The sequence below is a fragment of the Vanacampus margaritifer genome, chromosome 12, assembly GCF_051991255.1.
Source record: "Vanacampus margaritifer isolate UIUO_Vmar chromosome 12, RoL_Vmar_1.0, whole genome shotgun sequence".
NCBI lineage: Eukaryota > Metazoa > Chordata > Actinopteri > Syngnathiformes > Syngnathidae > Vanacampus > Vanacampus margaritifer.
In genome coordinates, this window is record NC_135443.1 from 2,832,505 (window position 1) to 2,859,861 (window position 27,357).

Below are 27,357 nucleotides of genomic sequence, written 5' to 3' on the forward strand. Positions count from 1 at the left end.
TGTTGCAGAGTTCCCTTAGTGGTTTTACATTTCTTATGAATTTACCATAAAACTGCAGTACAAAGACGTTTCCAATAAAACCCTTTTGGCATCCAACAAGGCTGTGCGGAGCTGCAAGTAAACTTTTTTGACACGATGAGTCTCTTCATGATCCACAGAAAAAGAAAACAAAAACATCAAACCTCAAATAAAGCGCTTCTTTTTTAACGGGGAAGTCCATTTAAAAAAGTCTTTAAAATATGTTCTACACGCCCCAACTAGTCTAAAGACAATATTTTGACCAATCTTACATTTGTGGAATATGAACTAAGCAGCAAAATCTACCCGACGACTGAAAATGACATTACAGTGCCAGAAAACTGTGATGTCATTTTCAGTCGACAGCAGAGGGCAGTATAATGTCAAAATGCCCGCCACCTGAGGTGGGGGACGATTTTATTGCTTCATTCATATTCCACAAACGCAATATTTGTCACAATGCCGAGTTTAGACGAGTAGAGGCGCATAGAAGAACATTATTGTAAAGAAAATTCTTGACTTGACTTCCCCTTAAAAGAACATTCACCAGTTTCCATGTAGTGCTTCCATTTTGTATTTTTGAAGATTTCAATACAAAAAACAACAACATAAAATTAGCTGATTAGCATCGGCAACCTTGTCATAAACTAATTCACTGTACTGTAGTGTTATTAACAACCGCATTGACAATGGTTCAAATAGACGTAAAAATAGGCAAAAGTGGTTGAAAAATTGCAATTGAAGGAAAATAATTCCGATGCAAGGCACTAATTTGTTTACTGCTGATATTTTCCATCAATAGTTCAGATGCTTCAACACCCGAAAGGCGGTCAATTTTTTTAAGTGGAGGTCAACCGTAAACGTTTCTTGACCTCACTAGTCTAAACATGACATTCTGATTACTATTACATTTTTGGAATAAGAGTTATGCAGCCATTTTCATCCATCTAAGGGGCGGCCATTTTGCCACTTGCTGTCGACTGACGATGACATCACAGTTGCTCAGCACTCAGGCAACAACCAATCAGAGCTCACCTGTTTTCTGAATCTGCGCTGTGATTGGTTGTTACCTGAGACCTGAGCAACTGTGATGTCATCTTCAGTCGACAGCAAGTGGCAAAATGGCCGCCTTCTGATATTGATAAAAATGGCTGGATTTTGCTGTTAACTCATATTTCACTAAGACAATATTAACCAGAATACCGTATTTAGACCAGTGGGGCTGCATAGAACAAAGTATTGTTAAAAAAAATGTTTTTGGGCTGACTTACCCTTTAAGGCACTTTTTACACACAGAAAAAGATAATCTTGATCCTTCATTTGGAATACTGTCAAATATTAACAACGACACAAAATTGCACTTTTGTTTGAAATCCAACCTCTAAATCTTCAAAAATCTTGAGAATAGATGCGTAATCCACTGGTTTCATGAAATGCAGCTTAGGCAGGTTTTCATGAAGATGACCCCAAAATATGACAGAAGAACATTCTCGTCTTTCTTTGCATTCCTTCAAATGAGTTTTCATGGTCTCTGTGAGATGCAGTCAGCGCAAAATGTCCCTTCTTCAAGCGCAAAAAAAAAAAAAAAGTTAACTGGCACTTGAGGCTACAAAACGTTCCCTAACGAGGTCCTTGCTCCGCAGAGAAGGCAGAGGAGTGCATTGTGGGATTTTGAGGCCCCCGTCAGGCCAACGCTGACAAATAACAGACGGGGGAGAAAAAACAAAAATGATGCAGACGAAAACATGCTGTGGCCATCCAAGCGCTCCACAGACTGAGAAACGTGAACATAAAATGACAATAATAAAACCAAATAATCATATTAAGACATTTGTAACATAGAAAAAAATACACATGTAAACTGATTACCATTATACACCCCGCCCCTTTCCCCTAACATGGTCATTAAAACATTATTTTTTTTTATAAACGAGTAGAACATTTGGTCGAGGAACTCCACGGACGCAAACGATGGCGAGATGTCGGAACAGCTGCTGAACATAAACACGGACTTGGGAGGTTTGTTCCCAATCAAAACATTTCCCTTTTTGGTACACGGTCTGCCGACCAGTCCACTTTGGTGCGCTGACATACTTTGCACTTTGTTTGGCCACGCCCCCTCACTCTCACTACGACGGTGTATTAGGGACACATATAAAAAAATAAAAAAATTCATAAGTGGGGTAATATTCCGAGAAAAAAATTCGTAAGTGTGAGGTTTTTTTTCCTCACAAATCTGCCATTGTGTCAAGTGGCAAATTATGGTCGCAAATTTAAGATTTTTTCCTTGCAAATTTGCGACTTTATAAAGTCAAAAATTGTCCACGTCATTAAGTCGCAAAATTATGTTTTTTTTTCTTGCAAATTTGCGACTTTATAAGGTCGAAAATTCTACACTTCATAAAGTCGCATATTTATGAGTTGTTTGGCAAAATTTCAACTTTATAGTGGCAAATTTTCCACTTGATAAAGTGGCAAATTTTCCACATTATAAAGTCGCAAATTTATGAGTTTGAGTCACAAATTTTTTGCCCCAAATTTAGGGTTAAGGTTTATAAAGTGGCAAATTTCCCACTTTATATAGTCGTAAATTTAAAAACAAACAAACTATAAAGTCGCAAATTGATGAGTTTTTTTCTCGTAAATTTGCCACTTTATTGTTGCAAATTTATTAGTTTTTTTCTTACAAATTTTTGACTTTATAAAGTCGAAAATTTCCCACTTCATAAAGTCGCAAATGTATGTTTTTTTCCTTGCAAATTTGCGACTTTATAAAGTCAAAAATTGTCCACGTCATTAAGTCGCAAAATTATGTTTTTTTTCTTGCAAATTTGCGATTTTATAAAGTCGAAAATTCTACACTTCATAAAGTCGCATATTTATGAGTTGCTTGGCAAAATTTCAACTTTATAGTGGCAAATTTTCCACTTTATAAAGTCGCAAATTTATGAGTTTGAGTCACAAATTTTTGCCCCAAATTTAGGGTTAAGGTTTATAAAGTGGCAAATTTCCCACTTTATATAGTCGTAAATTTAAAAACAAACAAACTATAAAGTCACAAATTGATGAGTTTTTTTCTCGTAAATTTGCCACTTTATTGTTGCAAATTTATTAGTTTTTTTCTCACAAATTTTTGACTTTATAAAGTCGAAAATTTCCCACTTCATAAAGTCGCAAATGTATGTTTTTTTCCTTGCAAATTTGCGACTTTATTGAAATTGATGACCTTTTCTCAGAATATTACCCCCAAAATGTTTTATATGTGGCCCTAATACGCCGTCGTCCTCTCACCCGCAATCAGGCTGGTTAAGTGCTTACATTTGGCTTGGTACAAAAAAAGCATCAGTGCTTTTTAAGTCGGATGCATAGTTATTATTATTATTATTTCAATCTATATGAAGGCGTTCACAGGCAAAAATCTAGTAACCTTAAAGTGCATGTCACCGACACGGCTGCAGCGGCGTCAGTGGCTAAAATGATTGAACTAATCATTCTGCCTGTTCCCTTGAAAAACTGGAGTAGGAGCGCACAAACGCTTCCGATAGACTCAACGGCTCGGATCGGAGTGAACGTCGAACCTCAGGAATCCATTTTTGGCAAACTATGGCTTGGAACTGCATGTTTATACAAGATGGCGCTGTCTGTCAACAGTCTGAGCCTTAAGAAAAAAAAAGGTGGCGCGGCGCCATGGAAAAAGAACGGCGCCGGCCGGGACGGGTTGGCCTACCACCGGCCGCTGACGCTGGCCATGTCGGCGTGGAACTGGCGGGAGAGGCGACCGCTCGCGCCACCTTCCAGGAAGGACGAGCGGATGGGGGGCTCGAATAGTTTGCGCCGGTTCTTGTTCAGTTCTGAAAAGACAAGGAAGGAAATCCTCGTCCTCAATCACATAAATGCACCTGATTTTTTTTCCGTGCTTGTGTTTGTTGAATAAAATACGTTGAAAAAATAATCACAATATTTGAAGGAAAAAAATCAATTACATAATTTTTCAGAATTATTGAACCCTAAATCAAATCATATGCAAGTCATATATTTTCTAGGATAGATTTTCTTCCTTGTTCAAAATGACTTCAGCTACAGAACGGCAGAGCGCAAAAAGATGACATCACTGATGAAAAAACGACACCTAAACATGAGCATTGGAGCCAGTGTGTCAATAGAACAAAAGTAACATCAGCTAGTGGAAAAATACACACACACACACAATGCTCATCTGCAAAGAATTAAAATTAATCCTTCTTAATCCCGCGTCCCTTATTTTCCATTTACCGAGAGGGATTGGCCTACGAACACGCAAGAGGAGGAAGGTTCTCAAGTGACAAATCACTAATTAGTCGATTTTTTTGTAGACATGGGCAAGCTTGAAGTGAAATAAAAATGGGGCACACTTTTTTTTTTTTGTTCAACTATTCAAACATACAAAAATGAAAACGTTCACAAAGCTGCTGTAGGTCACTACTCACACTCACGCAGGTCAAGCCCCTTAAAGGCACACCACTAAATCACGAATACTACATTTGTATCCAATACATTGCCACAGTATTTGTCTTCATTTACAACACGCCCCCAAATTTAAATTTTTTTTTTTTGGGTGGCTGGAATGGCCCAACACGTAACAATGGTATCATTTTAATGGTGAGTATTCATTTTTAGATGCAAGTAAAATGAGTTTCATACGTGGGAATGAATAAACTAAAAAAAAAAATAATAATAATGATATAGTAATAATAATAATAATAATAATAATAATAAATAATAATAATAAATAAAGAATACAAAAAAATTAAATAAATAAATAAATAAAATATAATAAATAATAATAAGAATTATTATTATTATATAATAATTAAATAAATAAACTAAGACAGTATTATTGTATATGTTATTGACTGATTTTTTTGCCACAGCATCTGCCGGGTGTTGAAGTACCTGAGATGGCCAGTAGCATTTTCCTGCGAGCGCCAAAGGTGGTGATGCCCAATTCCTTCAGGTCCTGGTCGGTCAGAGTCAGGAATGTCTGGAGGTCGATCTGAAAGTCACAACAAAACCATTTCAGGACTATTTCCACAATTCAGCAACCTTTATGAGAAGCAGTCCAAACCCATCATTTACTTTGTACACAGAAAACAATTCAATTCCGAGGTTGGCCTCGACTCCTTTCGTTGCCCCTGTATAGGTAATTTTTCATAATTTCTTTTTTGGGACAATTGTATGCATTTAAGGCTATTTTGATGTGGAATAAGCTCCCCCAAACCCTGTAAACAACAATTCCTAATCCTTTAAAAAGTGTTATAGTTGATAAGACGAGACCAATTCTTCCACTTCCTGACGCACGTGTCCACATTCCGGGTCAATGCGTCTTACCTCCTGTTGTTGAAAGACGTCGGTGTACTTCCCCAGGCCCAACTTGCTGAAGAGCTCGGGCAGGTCCGAACCTTTGAGGGAGGAATTGAGGCTGCAGCCGTTGCTGCCCGTCACTGACGAGATGCAGTCCATGTAGTTGCTGCTGCTCAGGTAATGTTCAGCCGCTGGACGTCAAAACGACAACGAGGAAAACGATGTTGAAAATGATGTAAGTATGGAGCTTTGATACATATGTGGAAGATCTAACAGGTACAAATAAATAAAATAAAGTAACTGCAAGTATTAGTGGTAGTAGAAGTAGTATTAATAACAGAAGAATTATAAAAAAAAGTAGTAGCAGGAGAATTAGTAGTAATAGTGGTATAAGTAGTCAAAGAAGTACGACTATTAGTGTTAATAGCAGTTGTCAGGCCGGGATTGTCACGGCGGGATTTTTTCCCGGTTGGCCACCAGGGGGCGCTGTTTATTTCGGCCCGCAAGTTTGTTTCAAAATGTAAATAATGGTCCAATAGCATGTTTGGTTGATCATTTTTCTACTAGTAATTTAATGGTGTGATATTTGTATTTGTTGGGAACAGTAGGTTTTTCTTGGAATTAAAAAAAAAAAGTAATCACATAGACAAAAAATATAGAAATGACTTTTTTTTTTTATGTGACTGAAACTAACTTTTGCATTTTGTACCCAATTTTGTAAATCATGCCCTTGCTAATAGCAATTCAAGAACATTCTAGCACAAGGAAGTTAAAGTGTGATTGCAGTTCATCATTGCTACATTAATACATATAAAATATACCTCTTCATTTAAACACTGTAAACTAAAAGGGAGCTGGTACAAGCCATAAAACTCCAGGGCTGAAAATGAGTCCCAGTCCGGCAGTAGTCATTGTAATAGCAGAAGAAGAGGTAGTGAGAAGTTGAAGTGATAGTAGTAGGAGAGTAGAAATAGAAGTGGTAGTTGTGCTCAAAAGTTACATACCAAAGGGGTGTGTAAACTTATGAAAATGGATGGAAGACTTGCAAGAGAGGAGAAACTTTATGCTAGAATGTTTGTTGATATTTGACATTAACACAAAAAAAAATCATTCTGTCCTTTCTCACTCAGTAAGCCTGCACTCCAAAAAGTCATGAAGGCCAATCGCCATGGCAACCGCACACAGAACTGGGCTCGCTGACCAGGCGTAATGGTGCGGAATGGAGAGCAGCTGCCACCCGAGGGCAACTTCAGCTCAATAGACGCAAGACTTTTTTTTTTCTTCTATATCTGACTTTATTGTCATCAGTAATAATAATAATAATAATAATAATAATAATAATAATAGCAATTAAACGAAATGGAAATCTTCTGCTGACCTGATTTGTTCTGCTTCCTCTTGGGGCTGCTGACGGCGGCGGGGAATTCGGCGTGGGCCTGCAGCCCGTTGGACGTGCCGTTCCTCTCCCGCCAGTTGTCAGAGTCGCTGCCGTTGGCCACGCCTTCGCGGCTGCCGGCGCGGGACAGCGACAGCGGGGAACCCTGGGGGAGGAAGTTCACCCAAATATTAGGCTGGCCCATCGCAATGGTCGATATCAGTTACAGACACATTGATCTGGGAGGTTCAAAATGGCGGGGGGGGGGGGGGGGGGGGTAACCTCATAGGTGGTGCTCATGCTGGGCTTGTAGGGCACGTGATTGGCTCTCCTCAGTTCCTTGATGGTTTCGGCCGGCATGGACTTGGAGAAGCCGAGGCCGCTCCAGGTGTTAGTCGGGGTCCGTACCTCCGTCACCACCGGTTTCTTCAACATGGCTGTGAAAATACGTTATTTAAAGAGCCTGCAACAGCATTCAAGGATTTGAATAAAAATATGTTAACTTACCTTTGGTTGCTAACAACTTTTTCTGTTCATAGTCAAATGCCTGTAAACAAAAACAGTATTTGTTCTCAGTATCAAAACAATTTTTTTTTTCTCGGTATGCGTTTGCAGGCACCTGCATGTTGGCAAAGGAGGTCTGCGGGGCCAATCGTATGCGCTCCCTCTCGTTCTGCTGCGCCGCCCTCTCGGCCGCTCGCTCGCTGCCCGGCGCCCTTTTGTCGGCAACGGGACTGTCTGACGAACTGGACTCGGCGTCCGACAGGAGACAATCGGAACTGCACAGAAAATGTAAGTTACATTAAATTACATGAGTATGTTTTTTTTTTCTTTCCAGTGAATACTGTACTGACTTTTTTAATTGTAAAATATGCTTTTGATTTACACTTAATTTGAGTCAGCCGAGTCAAACGTTTTCCCAGTTTGTTGGTTGATTTGAGAATCTTTTATTTTAAGTTTTTACTTAATTAAATTGTTTTTAATTTGATTTCACTGAACAACATTTTTATGATTTTTTCCCCCTGAGTGCCAAAGATATTTGAATGATTTCAGGTTCATTTTGGGCTGCTTATTTATTAAAAAATTACATCTGTTTCTTTGAACTGCCTTTAGTTTTTCACATATCAATAGTTTGGACAATTAATTGATTGATAATTCTTTTGGGAACATCAAAAATGCTCATAAAAAAAAAAAAAAACTAATTAAAATGAGACAAGCCCACAAACAGCACAAGAAAATATGTCAAAATCTGCATTTGTATGCATTTTCAAATGTTTTAATATGTTTTTCTTCATTTATTAAATCCTGTATTTGTAATTGAGAATGAATTGTAATAACTTTGCTTAAGTTTAATGATTTAGCTTATTTCATTTTATCTTTTCCCTTCAAATTGTATTCACTGTATTTGAATATAAACCCTGCAAATTCCTCATTGATGGAGTTTTCCACTAGCAAAGCGCAACCGAAATCTTCCAAAAGGCTTCAAGATCACTAACGCCCTAAAAGTACTGTCGAGTGTTGCTAAATTGTGACGTACTGCAGATGGGAATTCTTGGTGCCCTGCAGAAGTTCGACAGCTTGCCGTTTTCCCGACGACTTCTTGCAGGAGGCCAGCATCTGCTTTAACTCGCTGCCGCTGGCCGAATGAGAGGGGCTCCTTGGCATGCCCACCTCCACAAATGTGTCCGAGCCTTCAACGCATAAACAAAGACGCCGTTAAAAGTCCCAGCAGATTTGTGGATTAGTGAAAAACAGCAGCTGTAAAATTTCCTTTCCGCCGGCCGCTATATGCTGCGCAACAGGATGTGTGAGAGTTCACATCAACGCTATATGAATATGCATTTGAAGTGGTGCACGGCCAAGGAAAATAAAATGATGTCAGGCGATCTAATGGAGCTCTCGGGGGATTCGCGTTGGGAGCGGCGCACCCTGCAAAAAAGACTCAAGCGAGCGCAGCCGGGGTGGGCGAGCCAGTCCAAATACACTGGGAGACACAGGAGGAGGTGATGGAAGGATGGAAGCAAGGAGGGATGGAGGGAGTGGGAGAGAGAGAGAGAGAGAAAGACAGAGAGGGCGACAGAGTGGGAGAGAGAAAGAGAGAGACAGAAAGAGAGAGACTGAAAGAGAGAGAGACAGAGAGAGACCAAGAGAGAGAGGGGGGGTGAAGGGATAAAGGGAGAGAGAGAGGGATGAAGGGATAAAGGGAGGGAGGGAGAGAGACAGAAAGAGAGAGAGAGAGAGACATAAAGAGAGAGACAGCAAGAGAGAAACAGAAAGAGAGAGACAGATAGAAAAAGAGGCAGAAAGACAGACAGAAAGAGAGAGATAGAGAGAAAGAGAGAGATAGATAGAGACAGAAAGAGAGAGAGAGAGTGAAAGAGACTGCGACACAGAGAGAGAGAGAGAAAGAGAAAGAGAAAGAGAGAGAGAGAAAACCTGCCCATGACGCGCCACATCAGGGAAGACGTGTTCGGTAAACACGCGAGAAAAAGGAGACGCGTGAGAGAGAAAGATTTGAGGGAGGAAACCGCAAGGAGGGCAGAAGTTAAATTGTCTCCACTTGTGAGTAATAAGCAGACTGTGAGGTTCAGGGAAATCAGTTGATTTGAAGTATTCTTCACGGGGCTTTAAAACGTACATAAATCTTTCACATGCTGAACTTGAGGTGAGGACGACAGCTCAGGAGAAGACAAGGGAAAGCTCCTGCGCTCACTTCATGGATTCATGGATTATCTTTTTGGTGTTTAAAAATAGACATAATATGGATCACCTCCCCCCCCCCCACCACCACACACACACACACACACACACAATTTAAAACACTTCCCTGGTGTTTTGAAGGAGAGATTTTTTCTTCTTCACAATTTAATTCCCAGGATGTATTACTACCAGGGCTGCATATGTCGAATTTTACCTCATGTTCTACACTGTATTATCTATGACTTTGAGTGTGAATGGCCTTAAAAGGCGAGGCATGGCCTGGTGAGTGACGTGGGTGTCAGAATAAATGAAAGTAGGGTTGGCCGTTGTGAGCTCAGGGTTAACGGCTATGCATTATTAAGCACCATAAAATTTAGCCTATGCTAAATGGTTAGCAATCGCAATTAGCATTAACATTCAAGGTAAATAAACACTAACCACCATTTTGTTCACACATACTATCATCAAGGCATCTGTTTCTGAGGTGATAGTTAGCTAGACAGCTAACTAGCTAGGTAGCTAGCTAGATAAATCGATCGCTAGCTAGCTAGCAGATATATCGATCGCTAGCCAACTAGCAGATAGATAGATAGATAGATATAAAAACAGCAAAGTATAACTTCATATGTAATTAGCTCAGGGTTAGCGGCTATGCATTATTAATGACCAACAAAATTAGCCTATGCTAAATGGTTAGCAATTGATATTAGCATTATTATTTAAGATAAACAAACACTAACCACCATTTAGGTCATTATATCTACCATACATCATTATATCTCCATTACACATGAAAAAGTCTCTTTAAAGTCACTTACAGGCTACCTCTTAGCTACAATTAGCTCAATAACTTCCTGTCCAGCACGTGCGTTCTGCAAAAAATGCCCGTGTCGAAACACGGACGGCGGCGCAAACATGGTTCGGCGGAGTTTCGAGGCAGACATTTTCAGTGGAGCTATTTTTAAAGTCGACTTCTTCGATGTGATGCGTACCTTCATCGGTGCTGGACTTGCTGGACAGAGGTTCTGATGGATTATGTCCGCTGGCCTCTTGGACCGAGTCGCACGGCGCCGGACTCAAAACCGTTTCAGCGAGCGAGGCGGTGGCTATCCTCCCGTAGACGGACGCCGGATGCTGCACAGACGATGCAGAGTGAAAATATTGAAGGAAGCCGTTAACAAGTAAGACGCAGCTGCGAATTATGAGCTGACCTTAACGTGGCCGTTGAGAGCGCAGGCTGCCTTGGCGCAGTCGGGGACGCCGTTGGGCTGCTTGTCGATGGGCGCCAGGCCCGGCGGGGGGGAGGGCGTGCTCTGCGTGTAACCTTGCACGCCTGACAGCAGGATGCTGCTCAGGGTGGCGTGGGTGGCCGGGTGCAACATCAGCTGGGACGAGAAGGCTGGGGAAGAAGAAGAATGAAACATCAGGAGTCCATTTTTTTTTTTAAAGAATAGTCATCCATACAGTTTCAAAACCGTTTGCATCATTAGAGTCCATTTAGAGCAGGGACCCCAATGAGTACCCTGTTAAAAAAATAAACATAACTAACTGATTCGATATTCAATGACGGGACATCGTGATTTTCTCGGAATGTTGTAGAAGTGATCATTTGAAAATGTGGCAGAGACTTATAGTAAACATATAGATATATATGGGTGTTATTTTTTTTGGTTTACACATTTTTGGGACCGATCAAAAGCATTGAAATGGCTTCCGCTAGGGCTGTGCAATTAATCGAAATTCAACTACAATGTCAATTATTACACTCCACAATGACAAAATCAGCCTAATTGTAGGAAAAAAAAACAGTATTAATATTAAATGAGTTATTTGAGTTGTTTAAATTGATACATTTGAAACCATTTTATTTTGTTTTAAAATAACAAATGTAATACATTTGGTTTCATCCAAAAGGAACTTGCATAATTACATTGTTTCAAATAGTTTTTATTTGTCTTAGATTTTTTTTACGTTCAAACATTTTCATCATCCTAATCGTGATTTCAATTCTTACCATTATAATCAGGATTAATATTTTCTTCGTCATTGAGCAGCTCTGCGGCTTCCGCACTTTGACAATGTAATGTTACTAGTTGAGGAAACATACTTTTTTTTTGGGGGGGGGGGGGGGGTCTCCTGAAAAGTGCCGATTTTGGAGGTACAAGGATTCTGCTCGATGCCAGCGTTATGTAAGAAGAAGAAGAAATGGATGTCATCACCTTGCGTGCTGGTGAGCGAGCTGGGCCAGAGCGAGGGCGTGGGGGGGCTGGGGGCCTGCAGGGGGCTCATGGAGGAGTTTAAGGTGTTGAGGACGGCGTTGGGGGCGGGCGAGTTGGCCAGCGAGTGGGACGCCGTCGCACCCAGGAAGCCTGTGGACAAATCGGACAAATCAGTGGTCAAAAAATAACCTTTTTTTTTTTTTTGTTTAAAGCTAATCATATGTTATGCCAAGCCCTCTGGGAAAATAATCAAACTTTTCCGACTATTTAACAAGAATCCTATCAAGGCAACAGGCAACCGTGAGAAGGAATTTCTCGCCGCTCCGCAAGGTCAGCACCGATCCGCCGGGCCTCGGTACCCAACGCAGCCTTGTTATTGAGACAATGCGCCGCTGAGTGCGTTGACCCCAAGTCAGAGTATGAAAACAGAGAGCAGCAGGTCTGTGGCTTTAACAAGGGGCTAGTTTGGCTCCGGGACGAAGGCACGGGACTGTGCTGGCAGGCTGCTCTGTAATCCGAGCAGGACAAGCATGTAGCAATTACTAACGGCCAGGATGTGGGCCCGTCCACAACTTGGTCCACCAACTTTGAACCCGTTCAAGAGAACTGGGCCTGCACGGAATGCTATTATTATTTTTTGCCCACTGATTATTTACATGAAATCTACTTTTCCCCGCTTTTCATTTGGCAGGAAAAGTGAGGTCATAAAATGTACGTTCATTGAGTTTAAAGCAAGGAACACGCTGTCCCATAAGGAAGTACGGGTTCTTGTACCAAACCTTGAAACGGCAAAGAATTGAGAATTAATTAAATAGGATGACAAGAATCATCAGGTGGACAACCTAGAGCCAACTTTTGTGGGGTAAAAAATATCCTTAACTCATACGCTTGTAGCCATTTTCACTGAAGCAACCCCCTTCGCTCCCGGCTCTTTTACTGGATTTTGTCTGATTTTGCAAGGCCCACAGAATATTGTGTGTTAAAAAAAAGATTAGAGTCTCTTCTTTCATCAGGGAACAAAGTATATTTCTATCTGTTTCCATTTTGCAGCAATTAGCATTAGAATATAGCTAAGTTTCATCATTAATCACAAATCTGTTTAAAACAGTGAGGGAAAGAGCTTTTTTTGTAACATGGCCCTGGTTGATCTGTATACTCTCATGCCACCTGCTGGCCGTTTTTTGTAATAACTACCATTGCTTCAAGCGTTTTTTCTCTTCAATTCAGAGGCTGCATCAAAGGCTTCTGTATGTTCAAGCATTAAAAAAAAAACATTTAAAAAACATATAAATACGTTTTTGGGACCATGTCAATATTTTAAATAGAACATTTTTTTATAAATTTTTGGGAGCAAATGAGATAAGTATTTCAATTAATGACACAGAAACGTTTAGGTTATCCTGAAAATTCAATGGTGCCTTGAGATACAAGTGGCTCAACTTAAGAGCTTTTTAAGACATGAGCTGTTCAAAAAAAAAACTTTTAACGATGCAAGCACAAACTTGAGATGCAGCAATTTAGCAGATTTTTGGCAAAATTAATACCGCTCATTGAGGCTTCTCAACTCCTCTCATCAGTACGGCACATTAACATAACATTAGGCATTCTTTGCAGAGGATAAAGAATATATGATTGTGAGTATTTCTTGTGTTGATTAAGGGGTTGGAGCACAGCAACATAGATACTATTAAATAAGGAAGTTCAATACCACTCTTTCTCTTACTCTTGAGTAGTGACCGATACTAAGTACCACTAATACCGATACCACTTGTAAAGACCTATTACATAAAATTAATGCAATTTTCTATTCTTCTAATTTCTAATTACTGATTGTAAAACGGCCACAAGAGGGCGGCCAATACTGATATTGGCCTTGAAATAAGGCGGTGTATTGGTACCTGGTATCGGTACTCGCCCATCCCTACTATTTAGCATTAGCACCAAGCTAGTGGAGCGAAAAACCTTTCTGGCTGTTTGAAACACACAAGAAGTAACCGATTTGACATTTATACAGTCAAATTAAACAAGCGGAAGCCTCTTTTGTGAAGAATTGTTGACAATTTATCATTCTTACTACCCAGATTGCTGAGCCCCAGACCAGCTGAGGCCAGGATGTCCAGGCCAACGGGGCAGATGAGGGACGGCGAGGGCCCGTTGGGGGCCACCGAGGGCGAGGAGCAAGGCACGCCGTTGCTCTCCAGGCCCAGGAGGAACTTTCGGGCTTCGTACATGTTGACGGCGTTCCTCTCCACGCTCTTGACGATGACCGACTGAAAAAGAGAGAAAGAGGGAAAATGTTGCGCATCAAAAGTGAGAGAAAGGAAAAAGAGTCAATATTTGCGTGTGTGTCGCAACACGTGAGGAGCACGGGAGGGGACGGGAGAGGGTTTGGGAATGTTGGATGCCGAGATAGGGAGGGAAAGGGAGGATGAGGGGGGAGACAAACACGGTGGGAAGGAAGGAAGAAGGGAATTAAGGAGAGATTAGAATGACAAACTGTCAGTCGGTCAGTGTGGGAGCAACATTTGATGGACGACTTTTTTCAGCACGTCGCGCTCACTTACACACACAATGGAAGTATGAAGGAGAGATTATTCCTGCCTTTGACGTCACATTAGGAGGAAAAAAAAACACATTATGATGATGAGGAATGTTGAGAGAAACATGTGGGGACAATTATCACACACAGTTGAAAAGTATGTCACAACCATCCCGCAAATTGCCAGCTTTTATTTTTGATGGCTTTTCAAAAGCATTCGGTGATGCAGCCAAGAAGGTTGACCGTCATGTGATCGTGACCGCCGTCTCTCAAAAAGCTGCTTATGATGATGATGCCCATCGGACCGGAAAAAATGGAAATAGGATTTGGGAAAATATAGCACAAAAGGCATTAAACGAGCGAGCCACGACAATGCGGGATGTAAATAATGAAAAAGGAGGTCAGGTTTCATCCGCTGCCAGGATTTGTGGAAATGTAAAAGGATCGCACAAAAACACAACTAATTACAAGTTGATCTGATGAGATATGACAGCGATATACTGGAAATGTACACGGTAAGATTTGTTAAATGGGCCGATTGCTGCCAAATGTGCAATCTGGATCCGATCTGAAGGAAACTTGCTTTGACTTCACATTCCCCGACACACATAGCACGCTACGATCACATTTGATATCATAAGACATGATTTTATTTTATTTTTAAATAATTATTATCCCGAGAATTCGCTCTATGTTGTATAAAGTGGTGAATGTGTGACCTGAAAAGTTCAGATCTGGATTAATTCTGGTTGAACTTTTGAACCTGTTCATGCACAGGGAATTTTGTTGCTGTGACTTTTATTTTATTTTTAACACATATTTTCTTTCTTGTTTCAAAATCCATTTGAATTTTCAATACATTTAAAATGTAATGATTAGCATGTTTTGTTAATTCCCTCAAAATTAATTAGATGTGAATTCAATCTGACAAATTGACTTCTGATCTTGTATGGAAACAGCAAGTTTTCTTTAAGTCACTTTGTAGTTCCCTCATTGGGCCGTTATGAAAGTGAAACCAAATACGTTTTTAATCGTATTATTATGTATACACCAAAAAATTATGGCTTACTAGTTTTGAAATCAGACGTCAAGGAAAATAGTTTGTTGAATTATTCTTGAATTCTTTACGTTAGCGTAAAAAGGATAACAAAAAAATTCTTGCGAAATCGAGCTATTTATTGCACATGACAATTTAAAATTTCAGTAAAGATTTGACAAGATTTGATAAGATTTGATTTGCTTTTGCCGACCTTGAGCTTGACACAGGTCCTTTACATTGTATTTGATTTGTCAAAGTCAAATATTCAAATATTTTTTTGTAATTATTTTTACACATTATCTAGATGATCATTTTATCCATCCATCCATCTATCTATCTATAGCTAGCTAGCGATTGACATATCTAATGGCTATAGCTAGCTAGCGATTGATATATCTAATGGCTATGGCTAGCTAGCGATTGATATATCTAATGGCTATGGCTAGCTAGCGATTGATATATCTAATGGCTATAGCTAGCTATAGCGATCGATTAACAAATAAAAAGTATTCTATGCTATGCAAAAAAAACAACTACAACTGAGTAGCTAGCAATGAAGAACATGCATGCAAATGAACACACATTCTCATTGGCTGTGGTCATACATGACGTAAACATCTTCATAAAGAAACATAGAACTTGAAGCCACACACTCCCATTTAACACAAATATTGGGAAAATGAATCCAATATGAGTTGTAGAGAAATAATCAAGTCAGACCGCTCGCTCATTCGTCTTCTAATCGCACGGACCGTTTCCAGCCAAACCACAAGCTCTGCCCCTCTTGGACCGCAAACAATCATAAATGCGAGAAGAAGAAAAAAAATCACACACATCATGTTTGCATTTGACCATTCTTCCAAAAACAGAATCCAAATCGTTCTTTTATGGCTGTGCCAAAGTGCTAAGGGAGTGGGCCGCCTTTGGACGGGCCTACTGCTGTCACCTCGTTAACATATTTAAGTGAAGGGTTTTTAGGAGGGTCGGGGGTCAGAGGTGGGCAGCTGGAACAGTGCTTGGCATCTCCGTATTCGTCTCAGTAGGTCAGTATGGGTTAGGCACGACGCCTCTTGGCCCGCACGAGTCTGGACTGCTCCGAAATGAGCAAAGTACGGATTTGGTGATCGAGTGAAATTTCAGGAAGAACCTAAAGTGCACTATAAACTTGAAAGGCGAACTTAAATGAGCTTTTCTAAACGTTTGAATTGTGCATGTTTTTGTTTTCTTTCTATACTTAACACTATGTTGGCGTCCACGCGGAAAGCAAAATAAAAATGTCAGATTGCAGAGGAAACATGTTTCCCTGCTGTTCTTATGATAATAAACCATGTCGAGTTTCCACGCATATTAACCAAGAATGCAAGCGAGTCTTCCTGCGAAAGACACAAAACAGAGCCGGCTGGTCCTCGTTGCTTTACGCACAGCTTGAAGACAGACTGCGGTTCTCCACTGCGGCAGACGCCGACTGAACATGGCACCCCCTTCCCTTTGATTTTTCCCTTCCTGATTTTTGCTTTTTAAGTCGCTCACATACTGAAATGCGACCTGTCAATATGTTTGTTTAATACAATCGGACAGACCGGCAACGCCCACGCTCGCCTTTGAAGACGCGAGGTGCTTTTCTTAAGATGGAATGTTGTTCTTTCTGGAGAAACGCGCACAGACGGGCGATTGTGACCGTCATACCTTGCTGGGCTGCTTGGGCTTGGGTTTGATACTGATGAAGACATCCAGTTGCTCCATGAGGGCTGTGATACACTGAGGCTCCACCTCCACGTCCTCTTTAATGTCGAACATCAGGACCAGCGGCAGGCAGCCCTGAGGAAAAATAAAATAAAAATAAAAATAGGCATGTCAGAATTTCAGGCAACACGCACACGTTCTCGTCCGTGGGTGTGCAAACTTTTCTTGTATTTGATTTATAAAATGGACGGACGGACGTGCCAGGTCATTTGTAGATGATTCATAATATAATAAAACAATATAAAATGTTAAAAATATACTGTATACCATTTTGTCTTATTCACAACAATCAACAATTAGATTAACTTAGTGAGGTAAGGGGCAAAGACTTTAAATTGAGGTGATAGCTAGCGAGCTAGCTAACTAATATAGGCTGCTAAACGGGCTAGTCGATATATCGATCGCTATAGGTAGCTATAGCCAGTAGATATATCAATTGCTATAGGTAGCTATAGCCATTAGATACAGTGAGGAAAATAAGTATTTCACCCCCTGGTGATTTTGTGAGTTTGACCCTTTACAAAGAAAGGAACGGTCTATAATTTTCATGGTAGGTTCATCTTAACAGTGAGAGACAGAATATTAAAAAAAATCCCAGAAAATAACATTATATTAATTTTAAACATTTATTTGTCTTTTATTGAGGAAAATAAGTATTTCACCCCCTACCAACCAGCAAGAATTCTGGCTCCCACAGACCGGTCATGTGACCAGGAGGCACACACATTAGTCCTCTTACTTAATTGGTATTCCTAATTAAGTTCCCGTTACCTGTATAAAAACACACTTGTTCACAGAATCAATCAATGCATCAGATTCCAACCTCTCCACAATGGGCAAGACCAAAGAGCTGTCTAAGGACGTCAGGGACAAGATTGTAGACCTGCACAAGGCTGGAATGGGCTACAAGACCATTAGCAAGCAGCTGGGTGAAAAGGAGTCAACTGTTGGTGCGATAGTTAGAAAATGGAAGACACACCAATTGACCATCAATCTCCCTCGGTCTGGTGCTCCACGCAAGATCTCACCTCGTGGAGTGAACCGGATCATGAGAAAGGTGAGGAAACAACCCAGAACTACACGGCAGGAGCTTGTTGATGATATCAAGGCAGCTGGGACCACAGTCACCAAGATGACCATTGGTAACACACTACGCCGTAATGGATTGAAATCCTGTAGTGCCCGCAAGGTCCCCCTGCTCAAGAAGGCACATGTACAGGCCCGTCTGAAGTTTGCCAATGAGCACCTGGATGATTCAGAGGAGGCTTGGGAGAAAGTGCTGTGGTCAGATGAGACTAAAATCGAGCTCTTTGGCATCAACTCGACTCGCCGTGTTTGGAGGGCGAAAAAAGCTGACTTTGACCCCAAGAACACCATCCCCACCGTCAAGCATGGTGGTGGAAACATTATGTTTTGGGGCTGTTTCTCTGCTAAGGGTACAGGACGACTTCACCGGATCGAGGGGAGGATGAATGGGGCCATGTACTGGGAAATCTTGGGCGAGAACCTCCTTCCCTCAGCCAGGATATTGAAAATGGGTCGTGGATGGGTGTTTCAGCATGACAATGACCCAAAACATACAGCAAAGGCAACAAAGGAGTGGCTCAAGAAGAAGCACATTAAGGTTATGGAGTGGCCTAGTCAGTCTCCAGACCTTAATCCTATAGAGAACTTGTGGAGGGAGCTGAAGCTTCGAGTTGCCAAGCAACAGCCTCGAAATCTTCAGGATTTGGAGAGGATCTGCAAAGAGGAGTGGGCCACAATCCCTCCTGGGATCTGCGCAAACTTGGTGACCAACTACAAGAAACGTCTGACCGCTGTGCTTGCCAACAAGGGTTTCTCCACCAAGTACTGAGTCATGTTTTGCTAGGGGGTGAAATACTTATTTTCCTCAATAAAAGACAAATAAATGTTTAAAATTAATATAATGTGATTTCCTGGGATTTTTTTTAATATTCTGTCTCTCACTGTTAAGATGAACCTACCATGAAAATTATAGACCGTTCCTTTCTTTGTAAAGGGTCAAACTCACAAAATCACCAGGGGGTGAAATACTTATTTTCCTCACTGTATATCAATCGCTAGCTAGCTATAGCCATTAGATATATCAACCGCTAGCTAGCTATAGCCAGTAGATATATCAATGGCTATAGGTAGCTATAGCCAGTAGATATATTAATGGCTAGCTAGCTATAGCCAGTAGATATATCAATGGCTATAGGTAGCTATAGCCAGTAGATATATTAATGGCTAGCTAGCTATAGCCATTAGATAGCTAGATAGCTAGATATTATAACAATAAAGTATAACTTCATATGAAATCTGGGAGCAACAACATAAACCCTCAGTACTATTATCACTTTACTTCGTAAACTAGGAGGTAAAACCAATCCAATAAATACTCAGACTTCCCGGTGGACGTTTTGCATCTTTAGTTTGGGGAAATTCCGCCAAGTGCAATATGCTTCACATTATCACCACCACAAGACCACAGACATCTCTATTTTTGTGGCCGAGCGCTGCACGGCCGGCGTTCCTATTGTGAATAGGTGTAATTAGCAGCAGAGTAGCCCTTGCTTCTGACAAGTTTAAGATTGGAGCTGTAATCAACATTGCGAGGGGCCAAATCACAAAGTACGCCCTGACAGGCAGGACTCCCCATCCCGTGCGTCCACTTGACGTTTTATTTTAGGCCTTTCTTTCTTACTTCTCGGCTTTTTGTTTGCTCTCCTTCGCCACACTCATGAAGCTGTTTTTCTTGCTCCAGTTTCCAAAGCACGAGAAAGACATGTTCAGTCACCACAAGTGCTCTGCTAGTTGTTAACTATAGCCAAATACGAGGCGAAAGAGAGGGAAGCCCTGTCGAATTTCTGCTGAGGGCTCTTTAGTGCGAACACAGCAGTCCTCTTTTTTTTCCCTTTTTTCTCCTTTTAATTAAACCATTATTAATCCAGGTAATATAAGAGAACAACGTTTCATTTGCAATGCAGATCTGGCCGTAGACAAAGATTGATTTCTTAATTAATTACATTTTTAAATGCATGATTTCACCCTAAAATTGGTTATTCAAATACATTACATATTATTTTTTTTACTCACATATAAACCCCCCAAAAATTGTGGATTTATTTATTGTAAATTTGGAGTCATCCAAATAATTTTATGTTTTCCATGAAGACACAGCAAAGTGAAAATAAATGCATGCTTTTTTCCCCTCTACTACACTAACAGTGTACAAATACAAATTTATATCTACATGAGTGCTTTTCTTTTCAAAACCAATTTTGTTTGAGTGGTAAATGAAAACAAATCATATAACAATTCTTTTTGATTTTATTAATTTATTATAAAAAAATTAAAATCTTTTTCATACACACACCCCAAAAAAATCAATTGTAATTGTAATTGTCAAAAATGACTTGTGATGATAGTCCAAAATAGAGTTACCTCAGGTTCAAGGGCACTCTAAAAAAAATATGAACCACAATGCACTTCCAAACCCAAACCAAATTGCCAAAAATGAACTCGGAATTGCAGTCTGAAATCCAAGCAAACCATCATCATTAGCGGCAGTCAAGATAATGTGTCTAACTAGCAGCTATGTGGCACCTTAATAGTCGTTGCCGAACTGCACATGCACATTTTAGCGAAGCCGGCCAAGGTTCGCCCCAAACCCCAAAAGGTCACGGCGGTTGACGTTGCGAAGCCCGCACATCCCTCGCATACCAAACTGATGCTAGTCCGACTGTGACATCCATTATGGCTCCCACACCGACTGGGGAACGGCTTACACGGTCGGAATAGTGACCACAAAAACAAACGCTAGAGGTTTGAAGTCGGCGCAAAATACGCACCATGAGGTACTGCCGGGCTAGGCAAACCGACTCGATGGTGCCCTGGATGTAGACGGTGGACTTTTTCTGGGGGCTGTTGGGGTCGGGGAAGTGGATCTGGGCGCCCGTCCTCTGGGTGATGTGCTTGATGTTGCTGCCGTTGCGGCCTTTCATGAAGAGGTGGTGCTGGGGGGCGATGTCCAGGTGGGTGGTGACTGAGATGGTGCTCACCAGGCCGCCTGCCAAGTGCTCCAGTAGCACAGCTGTGCCGCGCTGGAAAAACAAAACAAACAAAAAAAAAAACAGTTTGGTCATTCCAAAAACAAAAAACATTGATCGCAGGGAGTACAGTGATCCTCCCTCCATCACAAGTACGAGGGTTGCTATTTTGCGGATTTTTGTACAGTTTGTATCTCTATTTTGCTCTGCCCCCCTATTTCCTTTGGGTGTAATTTCACTCCAGACCTCTAGATGGCAGCAGACCATTTTGCTTGGTATATTATTTTCCTCCATGTGGCCCCTGAGCTAATATGAGTTTGACACTCCTACTGTAGATTAAAAGAAGAGTGAAAACAGGAAGCGTTTCAAGCGCAGCCTAGTTTTTGCTGAAGATTATTAAATTGATTATTGATGCAAAATTAGCAACATTTCTGCTGAACTGGGATGCTTTTTTTCAATTTTTTTATTTTATTTCTAAATCCAGAATGTTAAAAGGAATCCTGACTGTAATGACGTTTGCTCTATATTTATTCGGTTGTTGCTAAAAATCATTTCCAGTTTCATTCATTTTGTAGAAACTTTATTTGGACATAGACAAAGAAACAAGACGCGATCGGGAGAGTCACCCTCCCCTACGCTGTGCTTTCGTCATTCACCAGACGCATTCAAGAGTTTTAATCGTCCCTTTAGGAACGCGACGGAGGCTCACCTTGCTTTTTGCGTTGCCACGTAAATAACAATGGCGCCGTACGTCCAAATAAAGTTTCTACAAAATGAATTAAACTGGAAATCATTTTTGAAAAATGAATCTCATTGTTATGTTAGTAACACCCAAATAAATAATTTAGAGCAAATGTGTCATTACAGTCGGGGTTCCTTTGAATGAGTGTCCAGGGAAAACATGTGTTCAACCTTGCAGGGTCCACCGTAGGGTTAGCGGCGCTCTAATATTACCGTTTACAGTAGAGTGCAGAAACTCCCTCACTCCACTTTTGTCCTTAATGTTGTTTTACCACCTAAATAAATATTCTCAACCATAAAATGATTATTTCTGGCTTGAAAATGAACAATAAAAGCACATTTAGAATCCCGTTCAGATGTAAAACAGTCCATATCCTTGAGAAAATTTGAGATCCGCCTGTCAACGAGTTGAGGATCCCAAACTTGGGTTCGTCTCCCTGCTATGCAAGCGATCCACTTGGCCTTGCAAAGCCCGTCTTTCCCATGGCGGAAAGGGGGAATCCATCTCCGTATGCGGGTTTGGCAATCCACCAAGGTATTCCCGGGGTCTCGCCGCACCGCATAATAGCGCTCACGCATTCCACTAATCACGTCGGCCTTCGTCTGGCCTCCTCACCCCCTCTGACCCGCCCGCAAACTCGATGAGACGCTGACGTTTTTAACGCATTTACTAAACACACATACTTGATGTAGCTCGCGAACGCAGAAGAATAAATATATACGTATAACGCAGGCTTGGAAATGTACTCTCTGGCAAAGCAACGCCAAGTTCTGTGTAGTCGGTGGGCATGACTTATTGGCAAGAGAGACGGGAAAACTCCTCAGCAGGTTCGAGCGCACTTGCAAGTTGTAGGATTTGTATTTAGAGGCATGCACACGAGAGAGGACGTTCCTCTCGCTGCAGCACGAGTGGGCTAAGCTAAAAAGTTTTAAGAGTTGCGCCGCCCCCGCAGCGGAGTTCACGCCACCCAAACATCACTCAGCACACTCTTGGCTGCGGGGCGCGGAGAAGAAATGAGGCGGCTTGTGCGGGAAAAAGCAGTAATGCTGACAGTATTGCTGGGCTCAGGAAAGACGCTTTCTTTGAATTGTGGCTCGCCATGGAAACGGGCGGAGAGGAGCTCGGCGAAGAACGCCAATACTGTACAGACAGGAAGTGAGTGGTTCTCAAACTGTAGTCCCCGGATCCTTAGGGGTCTGAAAATTGGAGCTTGGGGCCCGGAAAATAGTTTGCAATACAGCGACTTGGATTATGAGTTTAATTAATTTCATGACCGTTGGCAACTGAAGTGAACTAATATGCCATTAAGAGACTCGGTTCCAAAGATGGATTTTCATGTTGTTCCAAATTTTGAATCCAAACAATGTTTAGTGCCAAGAACGTGTTTTCCAGTCTTTTTTGTATGGAGGACCAAAACTGCCAAAATTAAAAATAAATGAATAAATAAATGGATATAAAAAATATATAAAGATAAATATAAATGGAAATTATATATATATATATATATATATATGTATATATAAATGTAAAAATAAATACAAAAATAAAAAGAAAGCTTGTTGTTTTTTTTAATTGCTTTTATCTATTTATGGATATATATTTTGTTGTTTTTATTTGCATTTATATTTAATTTTTGAATTGTATTTTTTTATTCATTTATTTATTTATTTTTTAATTTTGGCAGTTTTGGTCCTCCATAGCTGATGTTGCTGTACTGTGAATTCCAAGTTTGAGAAGAATGGTAATGATTCAAAACTGCCAGTATATGGCGCCAATGCACTATTTTAGAGTTGCATATATAGATCATATAGATCTGCGTATAATGAGATACAGTCCAGACCCGGACAAGTGGTTTTTCGTAATTCACGGGCTGGCCTGGTCTATTATTTCTTCCAATAGCAAAAATCTGAGTAAAATTGACACCCATTGAAATGCACTGGGAATTTTATTTTTATTTTCCCCCCTTTATAGCATTTATAACGCTTGGTAAATGAAAAAGTCTCAAATCAGCAAGTACCACAAGAAAGCCCATCCGTCACTCCTCACCTTGACGGCGTTGGCGTTGTTCTGGGAGCCACGCACCACGCCGGTGGCCCTGTACAGCCGCGTGGGCGGTTTGAAAGACACGGCGAGGTTGTACGTCTGCGAGATGGCCTGCACGCTCGGCGAGCTCGGGTCCGACTGCATGATGGCGGGGAGCTCGAAAGACAGCACTAGAGGGAGCAGCTCCTGAAATGAGACAGACGCACATTAGGGATGGGCCAAAATACAGGAAAATGTTTTTACTTCATCTCAATTTTCTCTTCAATGCTGCTCTCCTAGTTGCAACGCCCAAGCTCTACTTGCAAAGCCGTGTGGTTTCATCCAAAGAGTGATAAAGTGGATGACAAAGGTGCTAGAATTTGTTTATTTTTTCACCTATTAATTAATTCACTCGCAGCCATTTTCACTGAAGCAACCCCCTTCGCTTCCAGCTGGATTTTGACAGATTTTGCAAGGCCCACAGAATATTGTGTTTTATGGCTATAAAAACATGGAACCTACCAAAAGAAAGATTAGAGTTTCTTCTTCCAGTAATTAACATTAGAATATAGCTAAGTTTCATCATTATTCACAAATCTATTTAGAATTGTGAGTTAATGAGCTTTTTTACAACATGGCCCTGGTTGATCTCTTATACTCTGCTGCCACCTGTTGGCCGTTTGCGTAATAACTACCGTTCTTTGCAGTTGAGAGGCTGCATCAAAGCCTTCTGTATGCTCTAGCATAAAAAAACGAAAAAAAAAGTATCAATACGTCTTTGGGACACTTAAAACATTTAAAATAGAACATATTTATACGTTTTTTGGGAGCAAATGTTAAGCTAGCTTTCCGATCTAATCCAAAAAATTAATTAGGCAGACAAGACAAATGAATGTCCGCCACTGCATTAAATACACGCCAATGTTTTTAACTTTTGGCATTTAAACTATGAGACCAAAGTTGTCTTCCAACCCAGACACACACACACACACACACACACACACACACACACACAAACACACACACACACACACACACACACACACACACACACACACAAAGTTATCCAAACACTGGCTGTTGGGCAGAACGCCACGACGGGTTTGGCTTCCAGTGAAGGGTAAGCGGCATGAATCGCTCCGACCAAAGAAATGCCTCCACTGATCAGTCCCATATGTGCTTGGCCTTCGTTTTTTTTTATCACGCTTCCGCACTTGCTCTCCGAGGGATCGAGAAATGTAGGTCAGAACACAAAAAGGGCAGCCGGACTCGTGCGATCAATGAAGAAAAGGCCGACTTTGAGAGTTGGAGCTGACCTCAGCTTTACTCTAAAGCAGTACCAGGAGTACAGTTACAAGTTGAAAGCGTGGGTGGAAAACCTCAGTTAGGGATAAGACACGATGGAAAATGTAAATATCTCGGAGGTTAAGTCAGCTTTCATCACCTGTCTGCTGAAGTCGAACACGCAAAGCTTGTGGGAAACCTCTTGACAATTCAGCACCTCAACAACCCATTCGGTAGATGTTGAAAAAGATGTGAACAACCCTCATACTAGCTAGCTCGCTCCCTAGCAGGTAAACGAGCACCACAGTTGCTAGCTAGGGAGCTAGCTAGCTAGCTAGCCCCTGAAAGTAAAAACCTTGCCACAATTTGGCTTTAGCTCCTGATGCTAGCTAGCTCGCTCGCTCCCGAGCAAGTAAACGAGCACCACAGGAGCTAGCTAGGGAGCTAGCTAGCTAGCTCCTGAGAGTAAAAACCTTGCCACAATTTGGCTTTAGCTCCTGATGCTAGCTAGCTAGCTTCCTAATAGATAAACGAGCACCATGGGAGCTAGCTAGCTAGCACCTGGGGCTAGCACCTGGGGTTTTTACTTTCTGGACTTGGATTTGCCACCTCTGCACAAAATTGATATATTTCAACAAGTTTAGAAAGTAATAATTTGTGATGGGTAGCACGATGTACTGGTGGTTAGCATGTTTGCCACACAGTTCTGAGTTTTTGCACAACTTTATGGTAGTTTCACCGCCTTAAAAAAAACATGAAATGTTAATAATACATTTTGCTTTCAAACCAGATTTCTCGTTCAGGATCCAAAGTGAAAACTTGCAAAAAAGATTGTCATAACATTTGCACATACCGGCTAATTAATCATAAAAGACAGAACATGTCACACAAAACATCACGTTCAACGACAATGAAAAAGCTTACAGAATTGTACTTGACCCAATAAAAACTGACCAGGATCCAGATTTTGGGTTTGGGCACTAGGTTTGGGTGTAAGGATACTTTCAAGTGTCGTAAAGATATTTTTCCAAGGCTTCAACTGAGGCTGAATTACAATTTCCTGGAAAATAATTGACTGTTGTAAACATAACCAGTGAAAGGCAGAATCAATTCCTGGCCGACGTGTCCAAAAGAAAACGTGCCTCTGTTCTCTTCCGCTGACTTGGTGTTCTTTGGATGAACAGTTTTTGGGACGCTCGCCGCCAGCGGCACTTTTTGTTGCTTATGCAAAGAGCTGTTAAGCGCAGCGAAGTACGGCCAGATAAAGCCTGACGTGTTTCAGCAGACGGCGCACAAATACGCCGCACTTCAAATCTCTCGCACGCACGCACGCACGCACGCACGCAGAGTCTTGTTGGTTTTGGTGCGGCGCGGACCGTAACGACCACAGTGTTGAAATACATTTGAAAGTTGACGGACAAGTCACGCAGGCGTTCGCAACGTTTTTTTTTTAACAAGAGTGAGGCCTTCTGCAAATTTTCTCCATCAACCAGGTGAAGATTGTGAGACACTACGAAGGTTCCGTTTGAAACACTATCATGCAGAAAGACTCGAAATATGATAGTTATAAATAGTTAGATAGTTAAATAATAATAAAAATGAAAGCAAGCAGCATTGACAGGATTGCTGTTGGTATCATCAAATCTAATTTTATGCTGTTTAATGCAGTTTTTAATGTAATTAATGTAATGTCCACATTGTACTGCATATACTGTTATTATATCAGGATTGTCCGTCGATTCCAATTTTTGGTTGTAATTAACTCATTTGCTCCCGAAGACATATAAATACGTCCTATTGTAAATTTTACCATGCTCCCAAAGACACATTTATACGTTTTTATGTTTATTTTATTTTATATATGCTAGATTAGACTGAAGTGCAGGGAACGGGTGAAGCACACCTAAAACATTTAAAATGGAACGTATTGTTATGTTTTTTGTTTTGAGCCAATTCTATTTCATTACTTTTAATGATCTTTAACAAGCAAATCCTGATTGAATTTTGCTGGATGCACATATTAGTTTTAGCTAACAGCCTTAGCTTCTGATAAGTCCATCCAGCTGATTTGAAGAACTGCTGCATCTACTAGGAAAATCATTTTTTGTGTGTTTTGTGTGTTGTGCAGCTTTATTTATGTGGCGCATTCCATAACTAATGTGCTCCACACGTAGTTAAAAATACAAAATTCAAAGGCTTTTAAAAACGAAAGAATTTAAGATGTTTAAAAACAAAGGGGGTGGGGGCAGAAGCATTTAAGACGTTCAAAAGTAAAGAAATAAAA

The 27,357-nt window shown here is 40.9% G+C and overlaps 1 protein-coding gene across 4 annotated transcripts in view; it reads right to left on the reverse strand.

Annotated features, from left to right (window-relative positions):
* Positions 1-1,035: 1,035 nt before the first annotated feature.
* LOC144061847 (protein bicaudal C homolog 1-like) overlaps positions 1,036-27,357 on the reverse strand; it is a 60,733-nt gene continuing 34,411 nt past the window's right edge. For 3 of the 4 annotated variants that reach the window (XM_077582710.1, XM_077582713.1, XM_077582714.1), the window contains 15 exons: positions 23,814-23,996; positions 20,828-21,079; positions 16,917-17,048; positions 13,727-13,922; positions 11,653-11,802; positions 10,645-10,832; positions 10,426-10,567; positions 8,271-8,424; positions 7,353-7,512; positions 7,241-7,280; positions 7,016-7,170; positions 6,737-6,899; positions 5,386-5,549; positions 4,951-5,050; positions 1,036-3,869 (listed from right to left, as the gene is read on the reverse strand). In XM_077582710.1, the coding sequence (XP_077438836.1) occupies positions 3,742-3,869; positions 4,951-5,050; positions 5,386-5,549; positions 6,737-6,899; positions 7,016-7,170; positions 7,241-7,280; positions 7,353-7,512; positions 8,271-8,424; positions 10,426-10,567; positions 10,645-10,832; positions 11,653-11,802; positions 13,727-13,922; positions 16,917-17,048; positions 20,828-21,079; positions 23,814-23,996 (2,307 nt within the window). In that variant the 3' untranslated portion in view covers positions 1,036-3,741. The remainder of the gene's footprint in view (positions 3,870-4,950; positions 5,051-5,385; positions 5,550-6,736; positions 6,900-7,015; positions 7,171-7,240; positions 7,281-7,352; positions 7,513-8,270; positions 8,425-10,425; positions 10,568-10,644; positions 10,833-11,652; positions 11,803-13,726; positions 13,923-16,916; positions 17,049-20,827; positions 21,080-23,813; positions 23,997-27,357) is intronic. The other variant, XM_077582712.1, reaches the window with a different exon arrangement.